General features: G+C 45.0%; 1 protein-coding gene across 1 annotated transcript; it reads right to left on the reverse strand.

Annotated features, from left to right (window-relative positions):
- Window positions 1-16,129: 16,129 nt before the first annotated feature.
- Window positions 16,130-17,306, reverse strand: PTAFR (platelet activating factor receptor; the record flags this gene model as incomplete). Its single annotated transcript, XM_084244119.1, has 1 exon — window positions 16,130-17,306. The coding sequence occupies exon 1, from the start codon at window positions 17,132-17,134 to the stop codon at window positions 16,130-16,132; it is 1,005 nt and encodes a 334-aa protein (XP_084100245.1). The 5' UTR covers window positions 17,135-17,306.
- Window positions 17,307-18,724: the final 1,418 nt, after the last annotated feature.

Here is an 18,724-nt window from a genome sequence, read left to right on the forward strand (position 1 = left end):
AAGGGCTGGAGCCCAGGAAACCACCTCACTTTGAGTGACTGTCCTCTTAAATTGCAATCCTCTGGAGCTTAAGTTCTCTCTCTTCTGTTTTCTGTGTCAGCCTTTGCCCTCATGGAGGATTTTGACTCCAACTCTCTGTTCTGAATCCTCTTACTCCTGCTCACTCCAGGAGCAGGTCAGGTCATTAGGACCTGTGCCGCAGTCTACAACCACTTATTTCCAAGTAGGAGAAACTACTAGCAAAAGGGAAGAATGCTTTATGAGAAGCCAGAGGAGACACACAGCTCAGGCAATAACTGCAGATGTTGAAATGGGGCCTCTCACTGCCTCTGTTTCTACAGAGATGTCATATCCCAACGTGACTGTAAGGCCACTTTCTATGCAGAAATCACAGGAAAATATAGAATCACTTTTATTACTTTTGGACCATTTGGTCAGAACAGATATTAGTAGGTGGTCAGAATGTAGAAAAGGGAGGGGCCTCCCTGGTGGTGCAAGGGATTAAGATGAAACCTATGAGGTTAGCTGCAGCCACTGCAGCATGAGTTTGATCCCCAGCCAGGGAACTAACCCATAGGGTACACCAGACCTCTCCTGACTCACCCACTGCTCCCCTCAGCAGTGTATTTCAGTCATTCTGCCTGTTCTGTTTCCCACTCTGTCTCTGGTGAATCCCACAACTCTGGGAACTGTACCTCAGTTCCTGTATATATAAATAAGTAAATCTTTTTTTTAAAAAAAAAAAAAGAAGAATGTAGAAAGGGGAGAGGATATGATGAAGAGCTATCTTTGGGGAGAACTGCTAACTGTACTTTTGTTCCCCCAAGATGGGAAGGGAGGGAGGAGGAGAGGGGTGGCATACATATTTAGCCCAGCCAGGAAGCTCTTCAATGGCAGGACACCACTCTGGTGACTAACTTCTCCCTGAGAAATCCTAGAACTGAGCAATGGTTTACTGAAGACTTCGGCAACACTTATGAAGAACTTTCCCAGTATTAGACTCTGTCCATGTACTTTACAACTATTAACTCATTTCATCCTCTCAGTAACCCTGTGGGATGAGGGCTGCATATTGAAGCCTGAGGCTTTCACTCACCAACCTATTGAAAACTTTTTCTCACATCAGCCTTTCTTTGCACAGCTGTGAAACCTCATGGTTAAGCACATGGATGCTAGAGTCAGCCTGTCTATTTCAAATCCCATCTGTACCCAGTACATATGCTACAGGACAAGTTTAGAAAAGAAATGAATATGTGTAACCCATGGTTGGCAGCCTGACTGTCCCCTACATCTCCAACCCACTAGGGTCACCTTTCACTCCTTTACTATTTCTTGAAGCCCTAGATTCTTCCAGGAGATATGAAAATGAATGACAGGTGTATTCCTGCCTTCTTGGAGTTTATATTTTAGTAAGGGAGACAGTAACAGTAACAAGTTAAAATGCCAAAGAAGAATGGAAAATAATGCAAAAGTAAATTCAATGAAGGAAACGAAGCCAGGGTTTGCTGAAATGGAGAAAATAGTAACTCTTGGGAACTTAAATAAAATTGGCTTGAACGCCCAGATTCTGGAGAGTGGGAAACTCAGCATGACCCAGTAGATCTAAGGATGTAATTGGGGTTGGGAGACAGTGAATCTGTGGCTTCTGGTCTACATAGTCTCCAATTCTCTTAGACTCCTAACATCCTATTATCTGATTGGTCCTGCGACAGACAAGCAGGGCATTGAGGATCATTATATTGCTTGAGCTTTTTGGCTTATCTTATCCTTCTCCCAAGACATGATTTGCCAACCAAGACATTCCAAGTCTTTGCAGGCCTATAAAGCAGCGCCCTTTTAAATGTAGGACCTCATTGCAACTCCCCTATCCCATTTTACAGATGGGGAAGTTGAGCCTTATTATCTTCAATAAATTTCTAGAGATATCTATGTTACTCCTCTGTGTTGCAAAGTTGTCATGATAAAATGTATGTTCAGAGCCTCCCTGGTGGCACAGCGGTTGAGCGCTGGGTTGCGAAGCTGCCCGCAGCCACTGCAGCACCAGTTCGATCCCCGGCTGCTCCCCGGCCACCGGAGGAGGGTCCCGCATGGCGCGCAGACCTCTCCTGCCGCCCACTGCTCCCCTCAGCAGTGTACTCTGGTCCTTCTGCCTGCTCTGCTCCCCGCTCTGGCTCTGGCGAATCCTCTCACCCTCCCGCGCTTCTAACTGTACCCAGTGCTTGTATAAATAAATAAACAAAACAAATCTTCAAAAAAAAAAAAATGTGTGTTCAAAGTTTCACCAGTTTATCTCAAGCTGTTCGTTCAACCATCATCACTTAGCAGCACTTCCACATTCCAAATCTAAGCATCAAAGCCAAGAGACCTGAACAAGGTATATAGAAATTAATAACTCAGAAAAGAGAAGTAACATCAGTTGACAGGAAGAACAACATCCGCAATTTTTCAAGATATTTACAAAGTGTGTATATGTTTTTTCTTTCTAAGTTCCCTCTTCAAAGAAATTATTCTTCCTCAGTTCTAATAAACTTTTACTTATTGGCACACCCTGTTCACTTTTGCTGCTAAAGGGGCAAAAACGAAGTCACATAGGAGGCACCTTATATATTTAAAAAAAAAAAAAGTAAAAATAACTATAACGGTAAGGACTGGCAAAGATATGTCAAAACCAGTATTTACACAATTTGCTGGTGTCCTGGCAATTGACACAACCCTTTCAAAAGTAAATTGGTCAAAATATTTTATGAGGCAGAAATTCTTCTCCTGGAATATTTGAATTATATAAAGGAGAAAAAAATTGAAGTAGCAAAATCTTGGAAACAACCTACAGGTCAAAGGTGTTTAGAGTGCTTACTTCACAGCAGGTCCTATACTATACATTTGACATAGATGATCTCTTAATTTAACCCTCAAAACAATTCTAGGCGGTCTATGCTATGTTACCCCATCATGTACCAAATGGGGAAAACGAAGCTAATGGAAATACTGTTGTTTGTCTGGGTGCAACAGAGTTAAAGTTGACATTTGAACCCAGTCTGCCTTTGGCGTCACACACTCCATCACTGCATCTTGCTGCCTCTGCCTAGTCTCTGTCTTCAGGGACCTCAGCTCCAGAGCAGTTTCCTGTTCCCAAGCCCAGCTCCCAAAACAGTGATGACGTCTTGATCTGGTTAGGCTTGGGCAAGCCTTTGGTTCAAGGGATGACTTAAATGTCATGGAATAATAATGACCCAGAACTCCTTTTCCTTCTACAGTGGTGTGTGGAAATGGCGCGGTGGATGGCCATTTCTCTGCAATGTGCTAGGGACCATAGATAAGTCATTTCATTAAATCCTCCCAACACCTAAGTAAGAGATCATTAGCCTCTTTGACAAGTGTAGAAGCTAAGACTCAGAGAGGGGAGGTGACCAGCTCAAGGTTACACAAGTAAATGATAATGGCTCCAGAATCCTAGCCCCTAGTGTTCAACTCTAGAAACCACACCCCTCCCTCAGGTTCCTTTGATAAAGACCCATCATATGAGGACGTAGTCCATTCAGACATGGGGAAAACAGGCTGATGGAGTTGGAGAGGAGGTTTGACAAGTGGGTCTAGGGGACACCGATGCAGCTACAGTGACACATCTTGAACAGGAAGTCAGGCAGACCCAGATTTGGATTCCAAGAAAGAGTGGGGAGGGCCTCCCTGGTGGTGCAGGAGGTTGAGTGCAGCACTGTGAAGCTGTCCGCAGCCTCTGCAGTGCCAGTTCGATCCCCGCCAGCCTCGGAGCAATCCACATGGCAAGTGGACCTCTTCTGTCTCGCCCGCTGCTCCCCTCAGCAGTGTATTTCATCAGTCGGCCTGTTCTGTTCCCGCTCTGTCTCTGGTGAATCCTCTCACCCTCCCATGCATCTGGCCTGTACCCCAGCTCTTGTATAAATGAATCTTAGAAAAAAAAAAAAAAAGAAAGAGTGGGGAACTCTGACTGGGCTTGACAAATGTTTGACTGGTGCATCTTAGAAGAAGGTAATATGCAAAATATGAAGGTATGCTCACATGTAACTCTAGAACTAGGTAGGGAACCTGAGGTAGAATCCCAGTCTTGGTCCGGGATGTCAGAATACATTTCAAAGGTGGTAGCACTGTGAATTTATGGGTTCTCAGAAGCATGTTCCAACACATTATGGCCTATCCTGATGCACAATTGTTTTCCCCACAGGAGAAAGGGCAGAGTCAGGAACAATGACAACAGCTGACTCATCTCTGGGGATCACCCTCCTGTCTGCTCCTCCTCAATGCAAATGGATGCATGAGACAAAACCTGTTCTAGAACCTTCCACCCCACTTACCCACATCTCCTACCCTTGCCTGGCTTTGCCCAGGGGCTGACTAGATGGGTTTAGTAAGAGTCAGGAAGGCTAAGAATGCTGCCCAGAAAAAGAAAACCTCCCATCCTGGACTTATTCACCACTGTGGAATATTGTCACATGAATAAAAAATGCAGACTGCCCCTCCAAGCCTCTTCCCTCTGTCCTCTTAATCAGCACAACTTTCTCTCTTCAGTGTAGTTCCCAAAAGAACTGGGAAAGAGACAAATGAGGGAAACAGGTTTCAGTTCTCTGACCACCCACCCAGGCTGCCGAGCCCTGAGTACTTCCCCAGAAGTGAGAAGTTCCAGAGTGATCCAAGATGGAGTCTTTTCAGGGGAAAGTGCCTCCCGATCAGTGATTCACTCCTTTGAGTGCAAAGTGAGGTACTGAGGTGTTCTTGTCAAGGTGTTCTTGTCACAACACATCAGATACACCTTGGAAAGGGGCCAAACCAAACTGTGGACAGCACCACTGCACCCAAAATCTCATCTCCACATTTGTTCCCACCTGGTCAAGGTGGGTGAAAATGGTTGCAATCTGAAGAAGGTGAGGTGGGACAGATGGAGGCATGCCAACAGGGAGTACCTACAGCATGCCAGGAAGTTGACTCATCTCCTTTAATCTTCATCACCACTCTAAGAATTCAAGATTCTTAATTTTCCAGACAAGGGGAACTGGGCAGGGGGAGCAAAGGGTGGGGAAGGCGGACAGATTGTGCTGGAGGTTATTGGAGCTTCGATGGTGAGCTTAGTGTGGTAACATACATTTGAAGAGGTGTGAACCCATACTCCTATAACTTTTACTGTGTTTATAGTATGTAAGATAACATGACTGCAATTTTTTAAAAATCCCTAATTTTCCCTTTTCCTCACAAGTAAAGAAAGGTATTAATTCAGATTCTTTGCATTTCAATCCACTGAAGTGAGTTGGGTGGTTTTTGGTTTTTTTTGAGATTGCATTTTTTTTTTTAATTTCTTTTTACTGAGGTAAACATTGACAGTCAGTAAAATTAGTGTAGGTTCCAGAACACTTTGTTTCACCTCAGCAGCTGCATCTGTCTCACCATCAAATGTCCAGTGAGCTCCACCATCAACCAACTGGCCCCTTCTACCCACCCTCCCATCTCTTCCCCTCTGGTAACCATCATTCTGCCGTCAGGATCTAAGGGTTTGTTTAGCTTTTTTTTTTCTTTTGCCTTTTTCCCTTTATATTCCACAAATGAGAGTTTTAATAGGAGAATTTCACCTAGTCCAGAGGCAGACGAAGAGTTTATGAGGGATATAGAAGTAATTTGGCCGACTGCACAGAGTATGTGCTGATTAAATGATGAGAGAAAATATGGCGATTTTTAAAAAAGATTTTTAAGGGCCTCCCTGGTGGCACAAGGGGTTAAGCACAGAACTGTGAAGCTATCCGCAGACTCTGCAGCATGAGTTCGATCTCTGGCCAGCCAGGGAGCAACCCACACGGTGCAGTAGACCTCTCCTGACTTGCCCACTGCTCCCCTCAGCAGTGTATTTCAGTCAGTCTGCCTGTTCTGTTCCCCACTCTGTCACTGGCGAATCCTCTCACCCCCTCACACCTCTGGCCTGTACCCCAGTTCTTGTATGCCTGAATGAATAAACCTTTTAAAAAATTTCTTTAAGAAAAGAGATTTTTAAAATGTATTTATTCATACAAGAGCTGGGGTAAAGACCAGAGTAGTGGGCGTGAGAGGATTCACCAGAGACAGAGTGGGGAGAAGAACAGGTAGACTGACTGAAATACACTGCTAAGGGGAGTAGTGGGTAAGACAGGAAAGGTCTGCTGTGCTATGTGGGTTAGGTCCCTGCTGGGGGATCAAACTCATGCCTCAGTGACTGGAGATAGCTTGATAGTTTTGAGACTTAAACCTGTGCCAACAGGGAGGCCCCCCGAACATGGCAATTTTAAGAAAATATTTATTTATTTATTTTAAAGATTTATTGTATGTATACAAGAACTGGGGTACAGGCCTGGGGTACAGATGCACAGGAGGGTGAGAGGATTCACCAGAGACAGAGCGGGGAACAGAACAGGCAGACTGACTGAAATACACTGCTGAGGGGAGCAGCGGGTGAGACAGGAGAGGTCTGTTGCACCATGTGGGTTGCTCCGAGGTCGGCAGGGATCGAACTGGCACTGCAGAGGCTGTGGACAGCTTCACGGCGCTGCACTCAACCGCCTGTGCCACCAAGGAGGCCCTTAAGAGAATATTTAAAGTCAGGAAAAGGAGGATGAATCTGTGAAAGATATAAAGTAGTTGCCACAGTGCTAAGAGGCAATGCAGAGATTACAGATATTTGTTACCTTTGCAATCCAGCATCTACTCTGTGGTAGGTAAAATAATATCACTCTCCTCCATGGGGGAAAAAAAAAATATATATATATATATATAGAGAGAGAGAGAGAGAGACCATGTTCTAATCCCTGAACTTGATTAATATGTTACCTTACTTGGTAAAATGAACTTTTCAGATATGATTTAGTGAAGATCTTGAAAAAGGAGATTATTCTGAATTGTCCAGTTAGGTCAGGTATAATCACAAGGGTCCTTATAAGAGGGAACAGTGAGGGTCAGATTCAAAGGGTTAAATGGAGGTAACAACAGAATCAAAGGTTGGAGTGATGTAGTCATGAGCCAAGGAACATGGGTAACCTCAAAAAAACAAGGGTAGCCTTGGGAAAAGCCAGGGAATGGATTCTTCCCTAGAACTTCCAGAAGGAACACAGCTCTGTCAACATCTTAATTTTACCCCATAAGACCCATTTCAAATTCAGGACGTAGACAAGAACACATTGTACAATTCCTCCCACTGCCTCCCAACCACACTTCTTCTGGAATCCCAGGAATAAATCATCTACCATCCAGGAGGTAACTAAGAGTTAATGCAAAACCAGCAGGGGACTTCTAGAACACCCCTCTGACATCTGTTCTATGCAATGCCACCTGTTAAATATTTTAATTATTACTCCTGTCCTAGTAGTATTGTTTGAACCCCTCTGACTGGGACCAAACATCTATTCTTGGATTCTTACTGAATTACTTGAGATAATGCATTGTTTCTTGTTTCAGCAACTTGATAATCAAAGAGATCCTACAAACACCAGGAAAATAGGAGTCACAGAAGCCAGGGGATTTAGTGAAAGTATTAAAAAGGAAATGAGAGGTTAAGACACAACCTATGAAGCTGTCCGCACGCAGCCTCTGCAGCACAAGTTCGATCCTCCCCACCCCCACCCTGGCCTCCTGGCCAGGGAGCAACCCTCATGGCGCAGCAGACCTCTCCTGACTTGCCCACTCCTCCCCTCAGCAGTGTATTTCGTCAGTCTGCCTGTTCTGTTCCCCGCTCTGTCTCTGGTGAATCCCCTCACCCCCCCACACCTCTGGCCTGTACCCCAGCTCTTGTATGCATAAATAAATATTTTTTTTTTAAATAAAAAAAATAGGGCCTCCCTTGGTAGCGCAGCGGTTGAGCACTGGGCTGCGAAGCTGCCCTCAGCCTCTGCGGCACCAGTTTGATCCCCGGCCACCGGCGAGTGTCCCACATGGCGTGCAGACCTCTCCTGCAGCCCACTGCTCGCCTCAGCAGTGTATTTCGTCAGTCTGTCTGTTCTGTTCCCCGCTCTGCCTCTGGTGAATTCTCTTACCCTCCCGTGCTTCTGATTGTACCCAGTGCTTGGGTAAATAAATTAAAAAAAAAATCTTTAAAAAAAACAAAAACACAGAAAATATAAAAAAATAAAAAAGGAATGGTGAATAGGGCCCAGTGCTATTGAGAAGTCAAGTAAGACTGAAACAACTTGAGTGTGTGAACCATAGGCACCCACAGCCCGTGCTCAGTAAAAGGAAACTCTTCTCCCCTGTCTCCCACAAGTCAGCACAGCAACAGTATTAAAGGTAAGAGTCAACTGCATAGAACAGAAAATCCAAAATAACAAAAATTTAAACATGAGAGAGTTTTATTCAGTTTGGGAAGATGAGAAAGTTCTGGAGGTGCATGACAGTAATGTTTGTACAACCATAGGCATATACTATAATGCCACTGAACGCTGTACTTTAAAACAGTAAGTTTGGGGCCTCCCCGGTGGCACAGCGGTTGAGCGCTGGGTTGCGAAGCTGCCCGCAGCCTCTGCGGCGCCGGCTCAATCCCTGGCTGCTCCCCGGCCACTGGAGGAGGGTCCCACATGGCGCGCAGACCTCTCCTGCCGCCCGCTGCTCCCCTCAGCAGTGTACTTCGGTCCTTCTGCCTGCTCTGCTCCCCGCTCTGGCTCTGGTGAATTCTCTCACCCTCCCACTCTTCTGACTGTACCCAGTGCATGTATAAACAAAATGAACAAACAAATAAATAAAATAAAATAAAATAAATGCCTCTATAAAAAAAAAACAATAAAACAGTAAGTTTGTGTTACCATGTTTTTAAAACTTAAAAAAAGAAGGGGGTGGGGTAGGAAGAAACACACTAAATAATAACTTCACATCCCCTTTCCCTTCAATCCCTGGCAACCACCATTTTTCCCTATCTCTATGAATTTGACTATTCTGGGGCCCTCATATAAATGGAACTGAGGGTGCCCAGGGGTACCTGACTTCCACGCAGGGGAGAATTCACATGGTCAGTACAGGTGAGTTAGAAAAGAAGTTTTATTGCAGGTGAGAGTACACACTCGATTCAGAGCCAGAGGAGAATCATGCCTTGGGTCTTAGGGCAGCTGATATAAATACTTGCTTAGTTTCAGGGGGCAGGGGCCCACAGATGGGATCCTCAGTGGGTTTTCACCAACTTTGTTTAACAAAAGGGGAGGGAATTTATAGATCTGGATAATGAGATTTGGCCAATTTTGTTTATCAAAATCACCAGCCCCCTATACCTTGTTAGATAAGATACAAGTTTGAAAATTAGTGGGGCCTGGCATGAGATAAACTAATAGGGGTTGAGTCACTTTGTTCTGTAATTTGCAAAACTGTTTCTCAGAACTACTGAATGGGGGAGATAGGAGATTGTAGTCACTGTGTGAAATTCCTATTCTATCTCAGAACCATACAATATTTGTCCTTTTGTGTCTTGTTAATTGCCTTTATAAATTCTTCAGGGTTCATCCATGCTCTGGCATGTGTCAGAATTTTCTTCCTTTTCAAGGTAGAATAATATTCCATTATGTCCTATACCGTGTTTTGTTTATTCATCCCTCGAGGGGTACATGGGTTGCTTCTACCTTGACTACTATGAATATTGCTGCTACAAACCTTGGTGTACAAGCATTTGCTCACATCCCTACATTAACATTTTTGGGGCATGTACCCTGAAATGGAATTTCTGGGTCATGTGGTAATTCTATATTTAAGTTTTTGAGGAACTGCATACTGTTTTCCACTGTGGCTTCACCATTTTACATTCCCATCAGCAATGCACAATGATTCCATTTCTTCATTCCATTTCCTCCATTGCCAATTCTTGTTATTTTCTGTCTTAATCTCATCGAGGTTTTAAGTTGCATTTCTCTAGTGATTAGTGATGTTGAGAATCTTTTCATGTGTTTATTGACGATTTGGAAAAATGTCTATTCAAATATTTTGTCTATTTTTAAATTGTTGGGTTTTTATTGTTGAGTTGTAGGATTTCTTTACATATCCTACATAGTAACTCCATATATATTATGCAAATAATTTCTTCTATTCAGTTTTCACCCTATTGATAGGTGTGCTCCCTTTAAAAGACCTAAATCATCCCAAAAACCAAAATCCCCCAACTCACGTGGCAATTCTAAAACACTCTCAGAATATATTTTAGGATGACACAGGAAGTTAAGTAAAAGGAAATTCAGACTAGTCACATTCTGTTCCTCTCTTTCATAGTTTCACTTTTCTAAGGAAAATTCAGGGTTACACAATACGAACTTCTTGGAAAGGGGCAGGCCTAATAGGGTTGTGGGCTAAAATGATATACACAGATAAACACACTACAAAAGAGAGGATGTGTAGAGAACAGCAATCTATCAGACACTTACTTAGTACTTGTTCTGATCTGTTCTAAACAATTTTAAATCCTCAAAACCTTATATCACAGTAAGATTATTTCCATTTGTTGGATGAAGAAATAGAGGATCAGGGCCTCCCTGGTGGCACAAGGGGTTAAGAATCACACTATGAAGAATTTCCCAGCCTCTGCAGCATGATTTCAATCCCTGACCAGCCAGGGAGCTACCCACATGGAGCAGAAGACCTCTCCTATCTTACCTGCTGCTCCCCTCAGCAGTGTATTTCAGTCAATCTGCCTGTTCTGTTCCCCACTCTCTCTGGTGTATCCTCTCACCTCCCATGTCTCTGACCTCTACCCCAGCTCTTGTAGACATAAATAAATAAATCTCGGGCCTCCCTGGTGGCGCAGCGGTTGAGCGCTGGGTTGCAAAGCTGCCCACAGCGTCTGCAGCTCTGGTTCGATCCCCGGCTGCTCCCCGGCCACTGGAGGAGGGTCCCGCATGGCGCACAGGCCTCTCCTGCCGCCCGCTGCTCCCCTCAGCAGTGTGCTTCGGTCCTTCTGCCTGCTCTGCTCCCCGCTCTGGCTCTGGTGAATTCTCTCACCCTCCCGCGCTTCTGACTGTACCTAGTGCTTGTATAAATACAAATAAACAAACAAATAAATAAAAAATATTTAAATAAATAAATAAATAAATCTTTTAAAAAAAAAAAGAAAGAAAGAAATAGAGGACCAGAGAGGTTAATAGTCTGCCCCAAATCACAGAGTAGGTAAAGCCAGAAATTGAATCCTGACAATATGGCTTCTGTGGTGTCTTTTTTTAAATTATCTATTTTTTTCAGTTTATTTTTTGTTTTGTTTTGTTCTGTTTTGTTCAATGGCCTCTTTATTGACTTTTGTAACACTGCACACACAGGCTTTGGAGTCAGAATTATCTGAATTCAAACTCAAATGACTAACAAGTATGTATTTACAAATCCATTGGTAATTTAAGAGAAAGTCAAACTAAAAACAAGATTTTACTTCATACCTTCCAGCAATTTGAAAGCTAAATAGTGCCAAATATGGGTGGGGATTTGAGGAAGTAGAAACTCTTGCATAAGTAGCTTCCCTGTAGGGGCTAGATTCTGACTAAGGAATAATCCTACCAATGGCAGCTTCCTACTACTGGTGACACTTGTTTTCTTGTCTGGAAGATGAAGGACATGGACTTCCACATCCCACACCACAAAGGCTGTCTGCAGAGGAAGTCAGTATGGAGGAATGGAAAGCACAAGGCCTTGGGAGCCAGACTGACCTGTTGTTCACTGGGCGGCCTTAGGGATCACTTCTCTAAGACTCTGTTTTCTGTGAGGTGACCAAGGCAGGCCTCACAGAGACGGGAACATTTGAACACAGCCTTGAAGGGGGTGAGGGCAGAAATTACATGGATTCTTGGGGGAAAGTAATTCAGGCAGAGGGAAGAGTCTTTTCTATTCCTAGGTAGTGATGTGGCGTTTCCCTCATAGTACCAGGCACACCTAAGTGGTCAGTAACTGTTCAATGCACCCCTCCCCCTCCTCTTACAGAGATGTCAAGATCCAGGTCACCTCTGTACACTTTCTAGCTTCACGACAACGCCATTCTGGCTTCAGATGTCCTTCATGGCATTTCACATACACCACACAGCACGGGCTTGCCTCATCCCAAACTGACCACACCAGCCTCAGCCTGCATGAGGAGTAAAGAGCCCTCAAAGAGGAAACTGCAATCAGCAAGATGGAGGCACTCCAGCTGCCTTTTTTCTTTCTCAAGAGACCCCTACCCAAACACACACCAAGCTTAGACAGAGTCTAGAGGGTCTTGGGTAAGGGTAGAGTCACATGGCAGGAGGAGAGAAGGGAAGAGACCCATATGAGTGAAGGCAGGTCTGGGCTTGAATATTATTCTACCACCGACTAGCTCTTTGACCTTTACTAATCACTGAACCCTCTTACTTCCCCACCTGTAAAATGGGCATGAAAATATCCATCTATAGAGTGGTTGTGAGGACCAAATCAAATGTGTGAAAGTAGCGAGTAAATTGCTGGGAGGCAACATAAAGTAGGTCCCTTTCCTTCTGTTTCAAGTTCCTGGGAGGGCGCCACTGTCTTATTCAGTGAGTTTGGGCCTTTATTTCACTAATTCTTTAAGGATAGAATCATCCACCTTTGGGAGAGGGTGTGAGGTTTCAGTAAGATAACAGCTAAAAGTTGTGCTAAGTTACTGGAACAAAATAGATACACAAGAGTGTTTGTTGGCTGAATGGATGGATGGATATGTGGAAAGATGAATTATTGGCAGGGCATGAAGGGAAACATGACTTATATCACAAAAATACCAAGTCTGCATTAAAAAAACAGGTGATTTACAAGAGGATTTTATCATATTTGTTTGTGATTTTAGGTCCCAAGCACAGATATAACATGGTTGAATAAAAGCAGGCACAAACACGCCCAGCTTTAGTCAACTATGACCTTCACTTAGTCATCTTGATGAGGCGAGGGTCTTGGCCCAGCCAGTATTTCTCAAGCTGAGATCACCGGTGATTCCTTGGAGTGATGGCTGATATCAGAGGAGGCACAGGGGAAGCCCTTGATTCCCAAGATGGCATGGAAATTCTGATTGCTGATGTTTCATTGAAAGAATTTCAAGTCAGCTTTCCTGCAATCTTGACGCCGTTGTAAGAAGGGAGAGACACAGGTCCACAGCCAGTCTGTGTTTATTGCAATGCCACATCATAGTGTCCACAATCACCTAGCCCCTCTGAATCCCATGATCCCCTTAGGGAGAGAAAGAGATTCAACCCTCCCAGCTCCGAAACATTCTGATTTTCTGCAAATCCCCGACATCTTCCCTTAAAATAGGGACACATATCGTTAGAAGAATATGTGTGAAATTTCTTCCCATCTGTCACTAAAGAGTCTCCTTAAAAACCCTTCAAAATAAGTACATGTGTATGTCAATGTCTGTCTGTATGCTACCCTGGGGAAGTAGCAAGCTTTAGAAACAGATCTCAATTCCAGTCTTTGTGTCAGAAACTGGAGATACATCGATGATTAAGATTCACTTCCTGCCCCAGGACAGGCGAGACAGATTCTGAAATGGGCACATTTTAATAACCATAGTCATTAAGGAGTTAAAAAGTTGGACCTTCCTAGTCCTAAAATGCTTCCAGGAGGAAGCCAATTACCCTGTCCAGAGGAATTCAGGAAGACTGCCTATAGAAGGTGTTATGGAAAAGAGAAAGAGCCTCTGAGGTCACAACCAGGCGTGACCAGAGGTCACAGGAGGAGTACAGGTAGCTGCATCTTAGTGGCGGGGAGATCAGCAGGCCTGAAGCATGGGTTTCACCTAAGATACTCCTCTTTGGGCCATGGGGAGATTGAGACCCTGGCCTGTGTGTTGGGGCAACATTTAGGAAGAAGAAAGAGGTCAATCTGGGCACTAACAGACTAAAGTTTTACTGAGCACTTACTGGATGCAGACCCTGTCACCTCACATGAATCCCAGCTGCATTTCCTGAAGTGTGCCTAGCAATCTGAGGTCCTGAGACAGGACCCCTAAAACATTTTATTTTAATACTTATGTTTATGTTTACCTCCTAGGTGTGGCAGGTATCTTCAATATTCAAGTATAATTGAGTTCTAAAGGATCCTTTAAAATGGATTTAAGTTTTAAAAAGGGACTCAATTTAAAGAAAAAATTTATTAAATAAACATACAGATGGTGCATGGATATTGCAAAAATTGTGAGGCGTATACACTGAAATCCAAGAAACACTGTGCTTTAGCGTATAAACATTTATCTCATTCAGAGTTCTTTTGGTTGTAATAGATGCCCATTCAAATCAGCTGATACAAAGTAAGAAATATATCCTAACAAGGAAATCTCACAAGATTCAAAGGAAGGGGTACAGATATTGAGCTTTGAGAAGGGTTTGGTCTGGGGGAGGAGAGTCAACAGCTTCCCACCACCAAAACCACCAGATTCCTGTGGCCAAGCCCCTCCTGTCTCTGCTTTTCTGTGTCCATGTCCATCTCCATTCTGAGCAGAGCCATTGTCTGCTATGTTCATAGCAGGTGGCCATTCTCTCCCCACCCCCCTCACGCCACAGACAGACCCACACCTGACACACTCACAGCTCCAGAGTTTTTATGTCTTCAGGTATGTGACCTGCAGAGCTTAAAGTAGCACCCCTGGATGTTGCTGCTAATTCCTGAGAGAACATGACGGACCAGATGCTCATCTGTCATCCATTCGATCCGTCTGGGAGAACAGAGAGGAGCAAATTCACAATGAAAGGGGAGAACTTGGGGTGAACCATCCCAATGATCAAGAGGCACCTGCCTCGACATTCACAGTTCATAACAACCCTATGAGGTAGGAAGTTACAGTCACAGACCTGTGACAAGAAATGACAAAGCTAAGACTTGAACCTGGGTCTGTGTGACACCCAAGCTCATGGACACTGCTCTGCCCACCTGGCCACCATCAGCTAAGTCCAGTCCACAGCTGCCATCCCAGACCCCAGCAGGTGGCTGGCCAGTTGGGAGGCATTTATCAAAATCTACCCAGTAGGCAGGAAATAAGGATCCTATCTTTATGGGGACACTGGCTGGAACAGAGGAAGTTTGCTTAGGAGAACAGACCAAGGGAGGCTCATCCAAGCCCCTCAGTCTGAAGCTTCTAATCTCACCCTGTGGATGCCAAACTCCGGCTCCAAGAAGGCTCACTTGAATACATTTGCTGAAAATCATCTAGAGAGCCTCAAGTGGAGCTGACACCTCTCTTCTGCACCCAGAATTCAAAGTGTCTGACTGCTCCTCCCATATCCTGGAAGCTAAGTTAGGAGGGGTCCCCAGAATGCAGGGCAGGGTAAGGGTGGAGGGGCCTGGCAGCCCCTCCTACACACAGGCGTGTCTCAGCCTAAGTAGCCATTCCATGGAAGCCTCAGGACATGGTGGTGCCCTGTGTGGCTTAAATTTGCCCACCCATGGGGAGTGGCTGCCCCACAGGAGGTACTTTCTTGGGGTCTACTGTGGAGACAAATGGATGCAGTGGTTTGTTTCTCCTGCTCGCCCAGAGCTGACCCAAGCCTGACGTGAAGCCTGTGCAGAGACACATCGGCCTTGGGCAATAAACTCCGCATCTCAGTTTCAGGTCTATGTACGTTTTATCTACTCTGCTCAGCCATCACTCAGAACAGGTTATTGGCTTAAGTTGGGAGAAAGTTCCACCTGTCACTTCCCCTAAGAAGTGTCACAAAGACCTTGTGCCTATGGGTGGCACCATCCGAGCTCAAGAGTCTGCCCCAAAGGTACTGCCACAAAGCCAGGAAAGAGTCCTTTTCCTAAGCCCACACCCCCCTGCCTTGATCACTTGGGAGTGGTTGCCCAAAGCTTAAGGTCACACTCATTTGGGGCAGCTGCCCTGGTGGGGCAGACTGGGTGACTCAAAGGCCCTGCCCCTAGCCCTGTGGCCCTGACATTCCTCCCAGAACTAGCAGACTCAAGGTGAGGACACCAGCCAAGTTTATTATGCTATGTTCCTACTGGTGGCTGAAGGGGATCTGCAAGTTATGGATTTTCCAGCAGTCTGGCTCTGCTCATCCCTGCCTTGGTGAGGTAACCTCCATTCCTGATGGGCCACCTGGGCCCAGAGGGGAGGTGTCCAGACCACAGTAAATCCCCCTTCCTTCCCCAGGTTAGTCTGTGATGTCCATGGAGGAGAAGCCTTTGGTCTGGCCCCCAACCACCAGGGAGACTAATTTTTGAGTCCCATGACCACTTCCGTGCCTGTCTCTGAGGTGGCCCGGGAACATTTCTGGCTGCTGCGCATGCTATAGAACTTTTCAGTGAGGTGCCTACGGAATTTCTTGGTGAGGAAACAGTAGATGATGGGGTCTAAGACACAGTTGGTGCTAAGGAGGCAGAGGGTGACCTGGTGTGCATCGTTAATAGCCTGATGGAAGTGGTTGTTCTGGAAGCCAAGCTCAGCCAGGGTCCAGGGCAGCTGCACCATGTGGTGGGGCACAAAGCAGATGATGAACACAGCCAAGACTGTGCAGACCATCCACAGCGCCCTGCGCTTGACCTCTACATTCTGTCGCAGCCGCGCAGGCTGTTTGAGCAGCCTGCGGATGATGACCAGGTTGCAGAAGAGGATGATGAGGAAGACGAGGAAGAAGCAGAACACAAGGAAGATGTGGATGACTAGGACTGGAATGCTCCTCGGCTCATAATGCTCAAAACAGCGGGTGATGTTGCCTGTGCCGTCTTTGCTGGGTACCGTGTTGGTGGAGTCCAGGAAGAAGAAGTAGGACGCAGCAGCCACAATGGCCACCCAGATGACCACAGACAAAGTGATACCACGCTTGCGGGTCGTGGCCTGGGCAGTCTTGATGGGCTGTGTCACTGCCTGGAAGCGGTTGTAAGTGATGACGCCCAGGAAGGCCACAGAGCAGTAGGTGTTGATGAAGAAGAAACAGCCGGCCAGATTACACAGGAATTTGGGGAGAATCCAGTTGCCCTGGTTGTGATAGTAGATGATCCACAGGGGCAAGGTGACCAAGAAGAGCAGGTCAGCCAAGGTGAGGTTCACCATGAAGATCTTTATCTCACTGAGTTTCTTAGAAGGGTACAGGCGGGCAAAGACCCACAGCACGTAACTGTTGGCAATGACCCCCAGCACAAAGATGATGCTGTAAGCAATTGGGAAGAGGGTGTACCTGAACTCAGAGTCCACACGAGGGAAATCATTTGATTCCATTGCTCTGAACTAGATGAGGCAGCAGACTGTAGGGTCTTCCCTGTGCCTGAAAGACCACATGGGAATAGCAGTTAATGAAGGACTGAATTCATCAGTTCCAAGAATATCATGTTGCACATTTTAAAAACTCCAGAATCAATGACATCTTCCAATTAAGTGGCAGTTTTTTCCCCGTTTTATATAAAACAACGGTGTTTCTATAATGAATGATATCAAAGAGTCAATGAAATTAATGGCAGTTCAGTTTCTTTTCTTCCATTACAATAAGATGCCTCCTTATTCTTTGGCTTAATTTTTTTTAAGATTTATTTTATTATTTTTTTTAAAAAGATTTATTTATTTATTTATTTATTTATTTATTTATACAAGCACTGGGTACAGTCAGAAGTGCAGGAGGGTGAGAGAATTCACCAGAGCCAGAGCGGGGAGCAGAGCAGGCAGAAGGACCGAAGCACACTGCTGAGGGGAGCAGCGGGCAGCAGGAGAGGTCTGCACACCATGTGGGACCCTCACTCGGTGGACGGGGAGCAGCCGGGGATCTAACCGGCACTGCAGAGGCTGCGGGCAGCTTGGCAACCCAGTGCTCAACCGCTATGCCACTGGGGAGGCCCAAGATTTATTTTATTTATTTATGCATACAAGAACTGGGGTATAGGTCAGAGGTGCCGGGGAGGGGGGCCGGTGAGAAGATTCACCAGAGACAGAGTGGGGGCAGAACAGGCAGATCAACTGTTTAATATAATATAATGTAATTTAAAAAGAAAAGCATACAGTGGAGAAATCTAGTAGACAATATTTTAACCAAGTGATTGAAATCATCATTAATAAGATATGACAGGGCCTCCCTGGTAGAGCAGGGGTTAAAGACAGAACTATCATCCTGGCAGGCCAGGGAACTGATTCACATGGCTCAGCAGACCTCTCTTGTCTCGCCTGCTGCTCCCCTCAGCAGTGTATTTCAGTAGATCTGCCTGTTCTGCTCCCCAACTCTGGTGAACCTTCTTAACCCCTTGCACCTCTGGCCTACACCCCAGTTCTTATATGCATAAATAAATAAATCTTTTTTTAAAAAAACTTAAAAAAAAGATATAACAGCAGCTTCTATCCCTCTATAGTGTGCTGAGGACACAACATCACTTCCGTGGTGTTTTTGCCCCAAATGCACAATCTCAATTAGTCATGAGAAAACATCAGCCAAACCCAGGTTGTTAGATATTCTACAAAATGACTGCTGGGTGCTGATTACCAAGTCATGAACGACAAGGCAACTGTCTTAGATTAGAGGAGACTAAGGAGACACACACCAGCCAAATGTGGGGTCCTGGGTATCCTGGAGAATCCTTATATCATGGAGCAGAAACCATTACTGGGAAAATGGGCTATTTCAAATGAAATTTAGTTAATCTCATTTCAACGTTCATTCCTGGTTTTGATCATTGTATTACAGTGTTAATTGTTCACATTAGGGAAGGTTGGATGAAGGGCATACATCAACCCTTTCTACTATTCTGCAACTTTTTCAAAGTCCTAAAATTATTTCAAAGCCAAATTTTATAGGAAAATGTATTCGAGAAGATTAAAACTTCTCAT

Source organism: Talpa europaea (assembly GCF_964194135.1).
Source record: "Talpa europaea genome assembly, chromosome: 9".
NCBI lineage: Eukaryota > Metazoa > Chordata > Mammalia > Eulipotyphla > Talpidae > Talpa > Talpa europaea.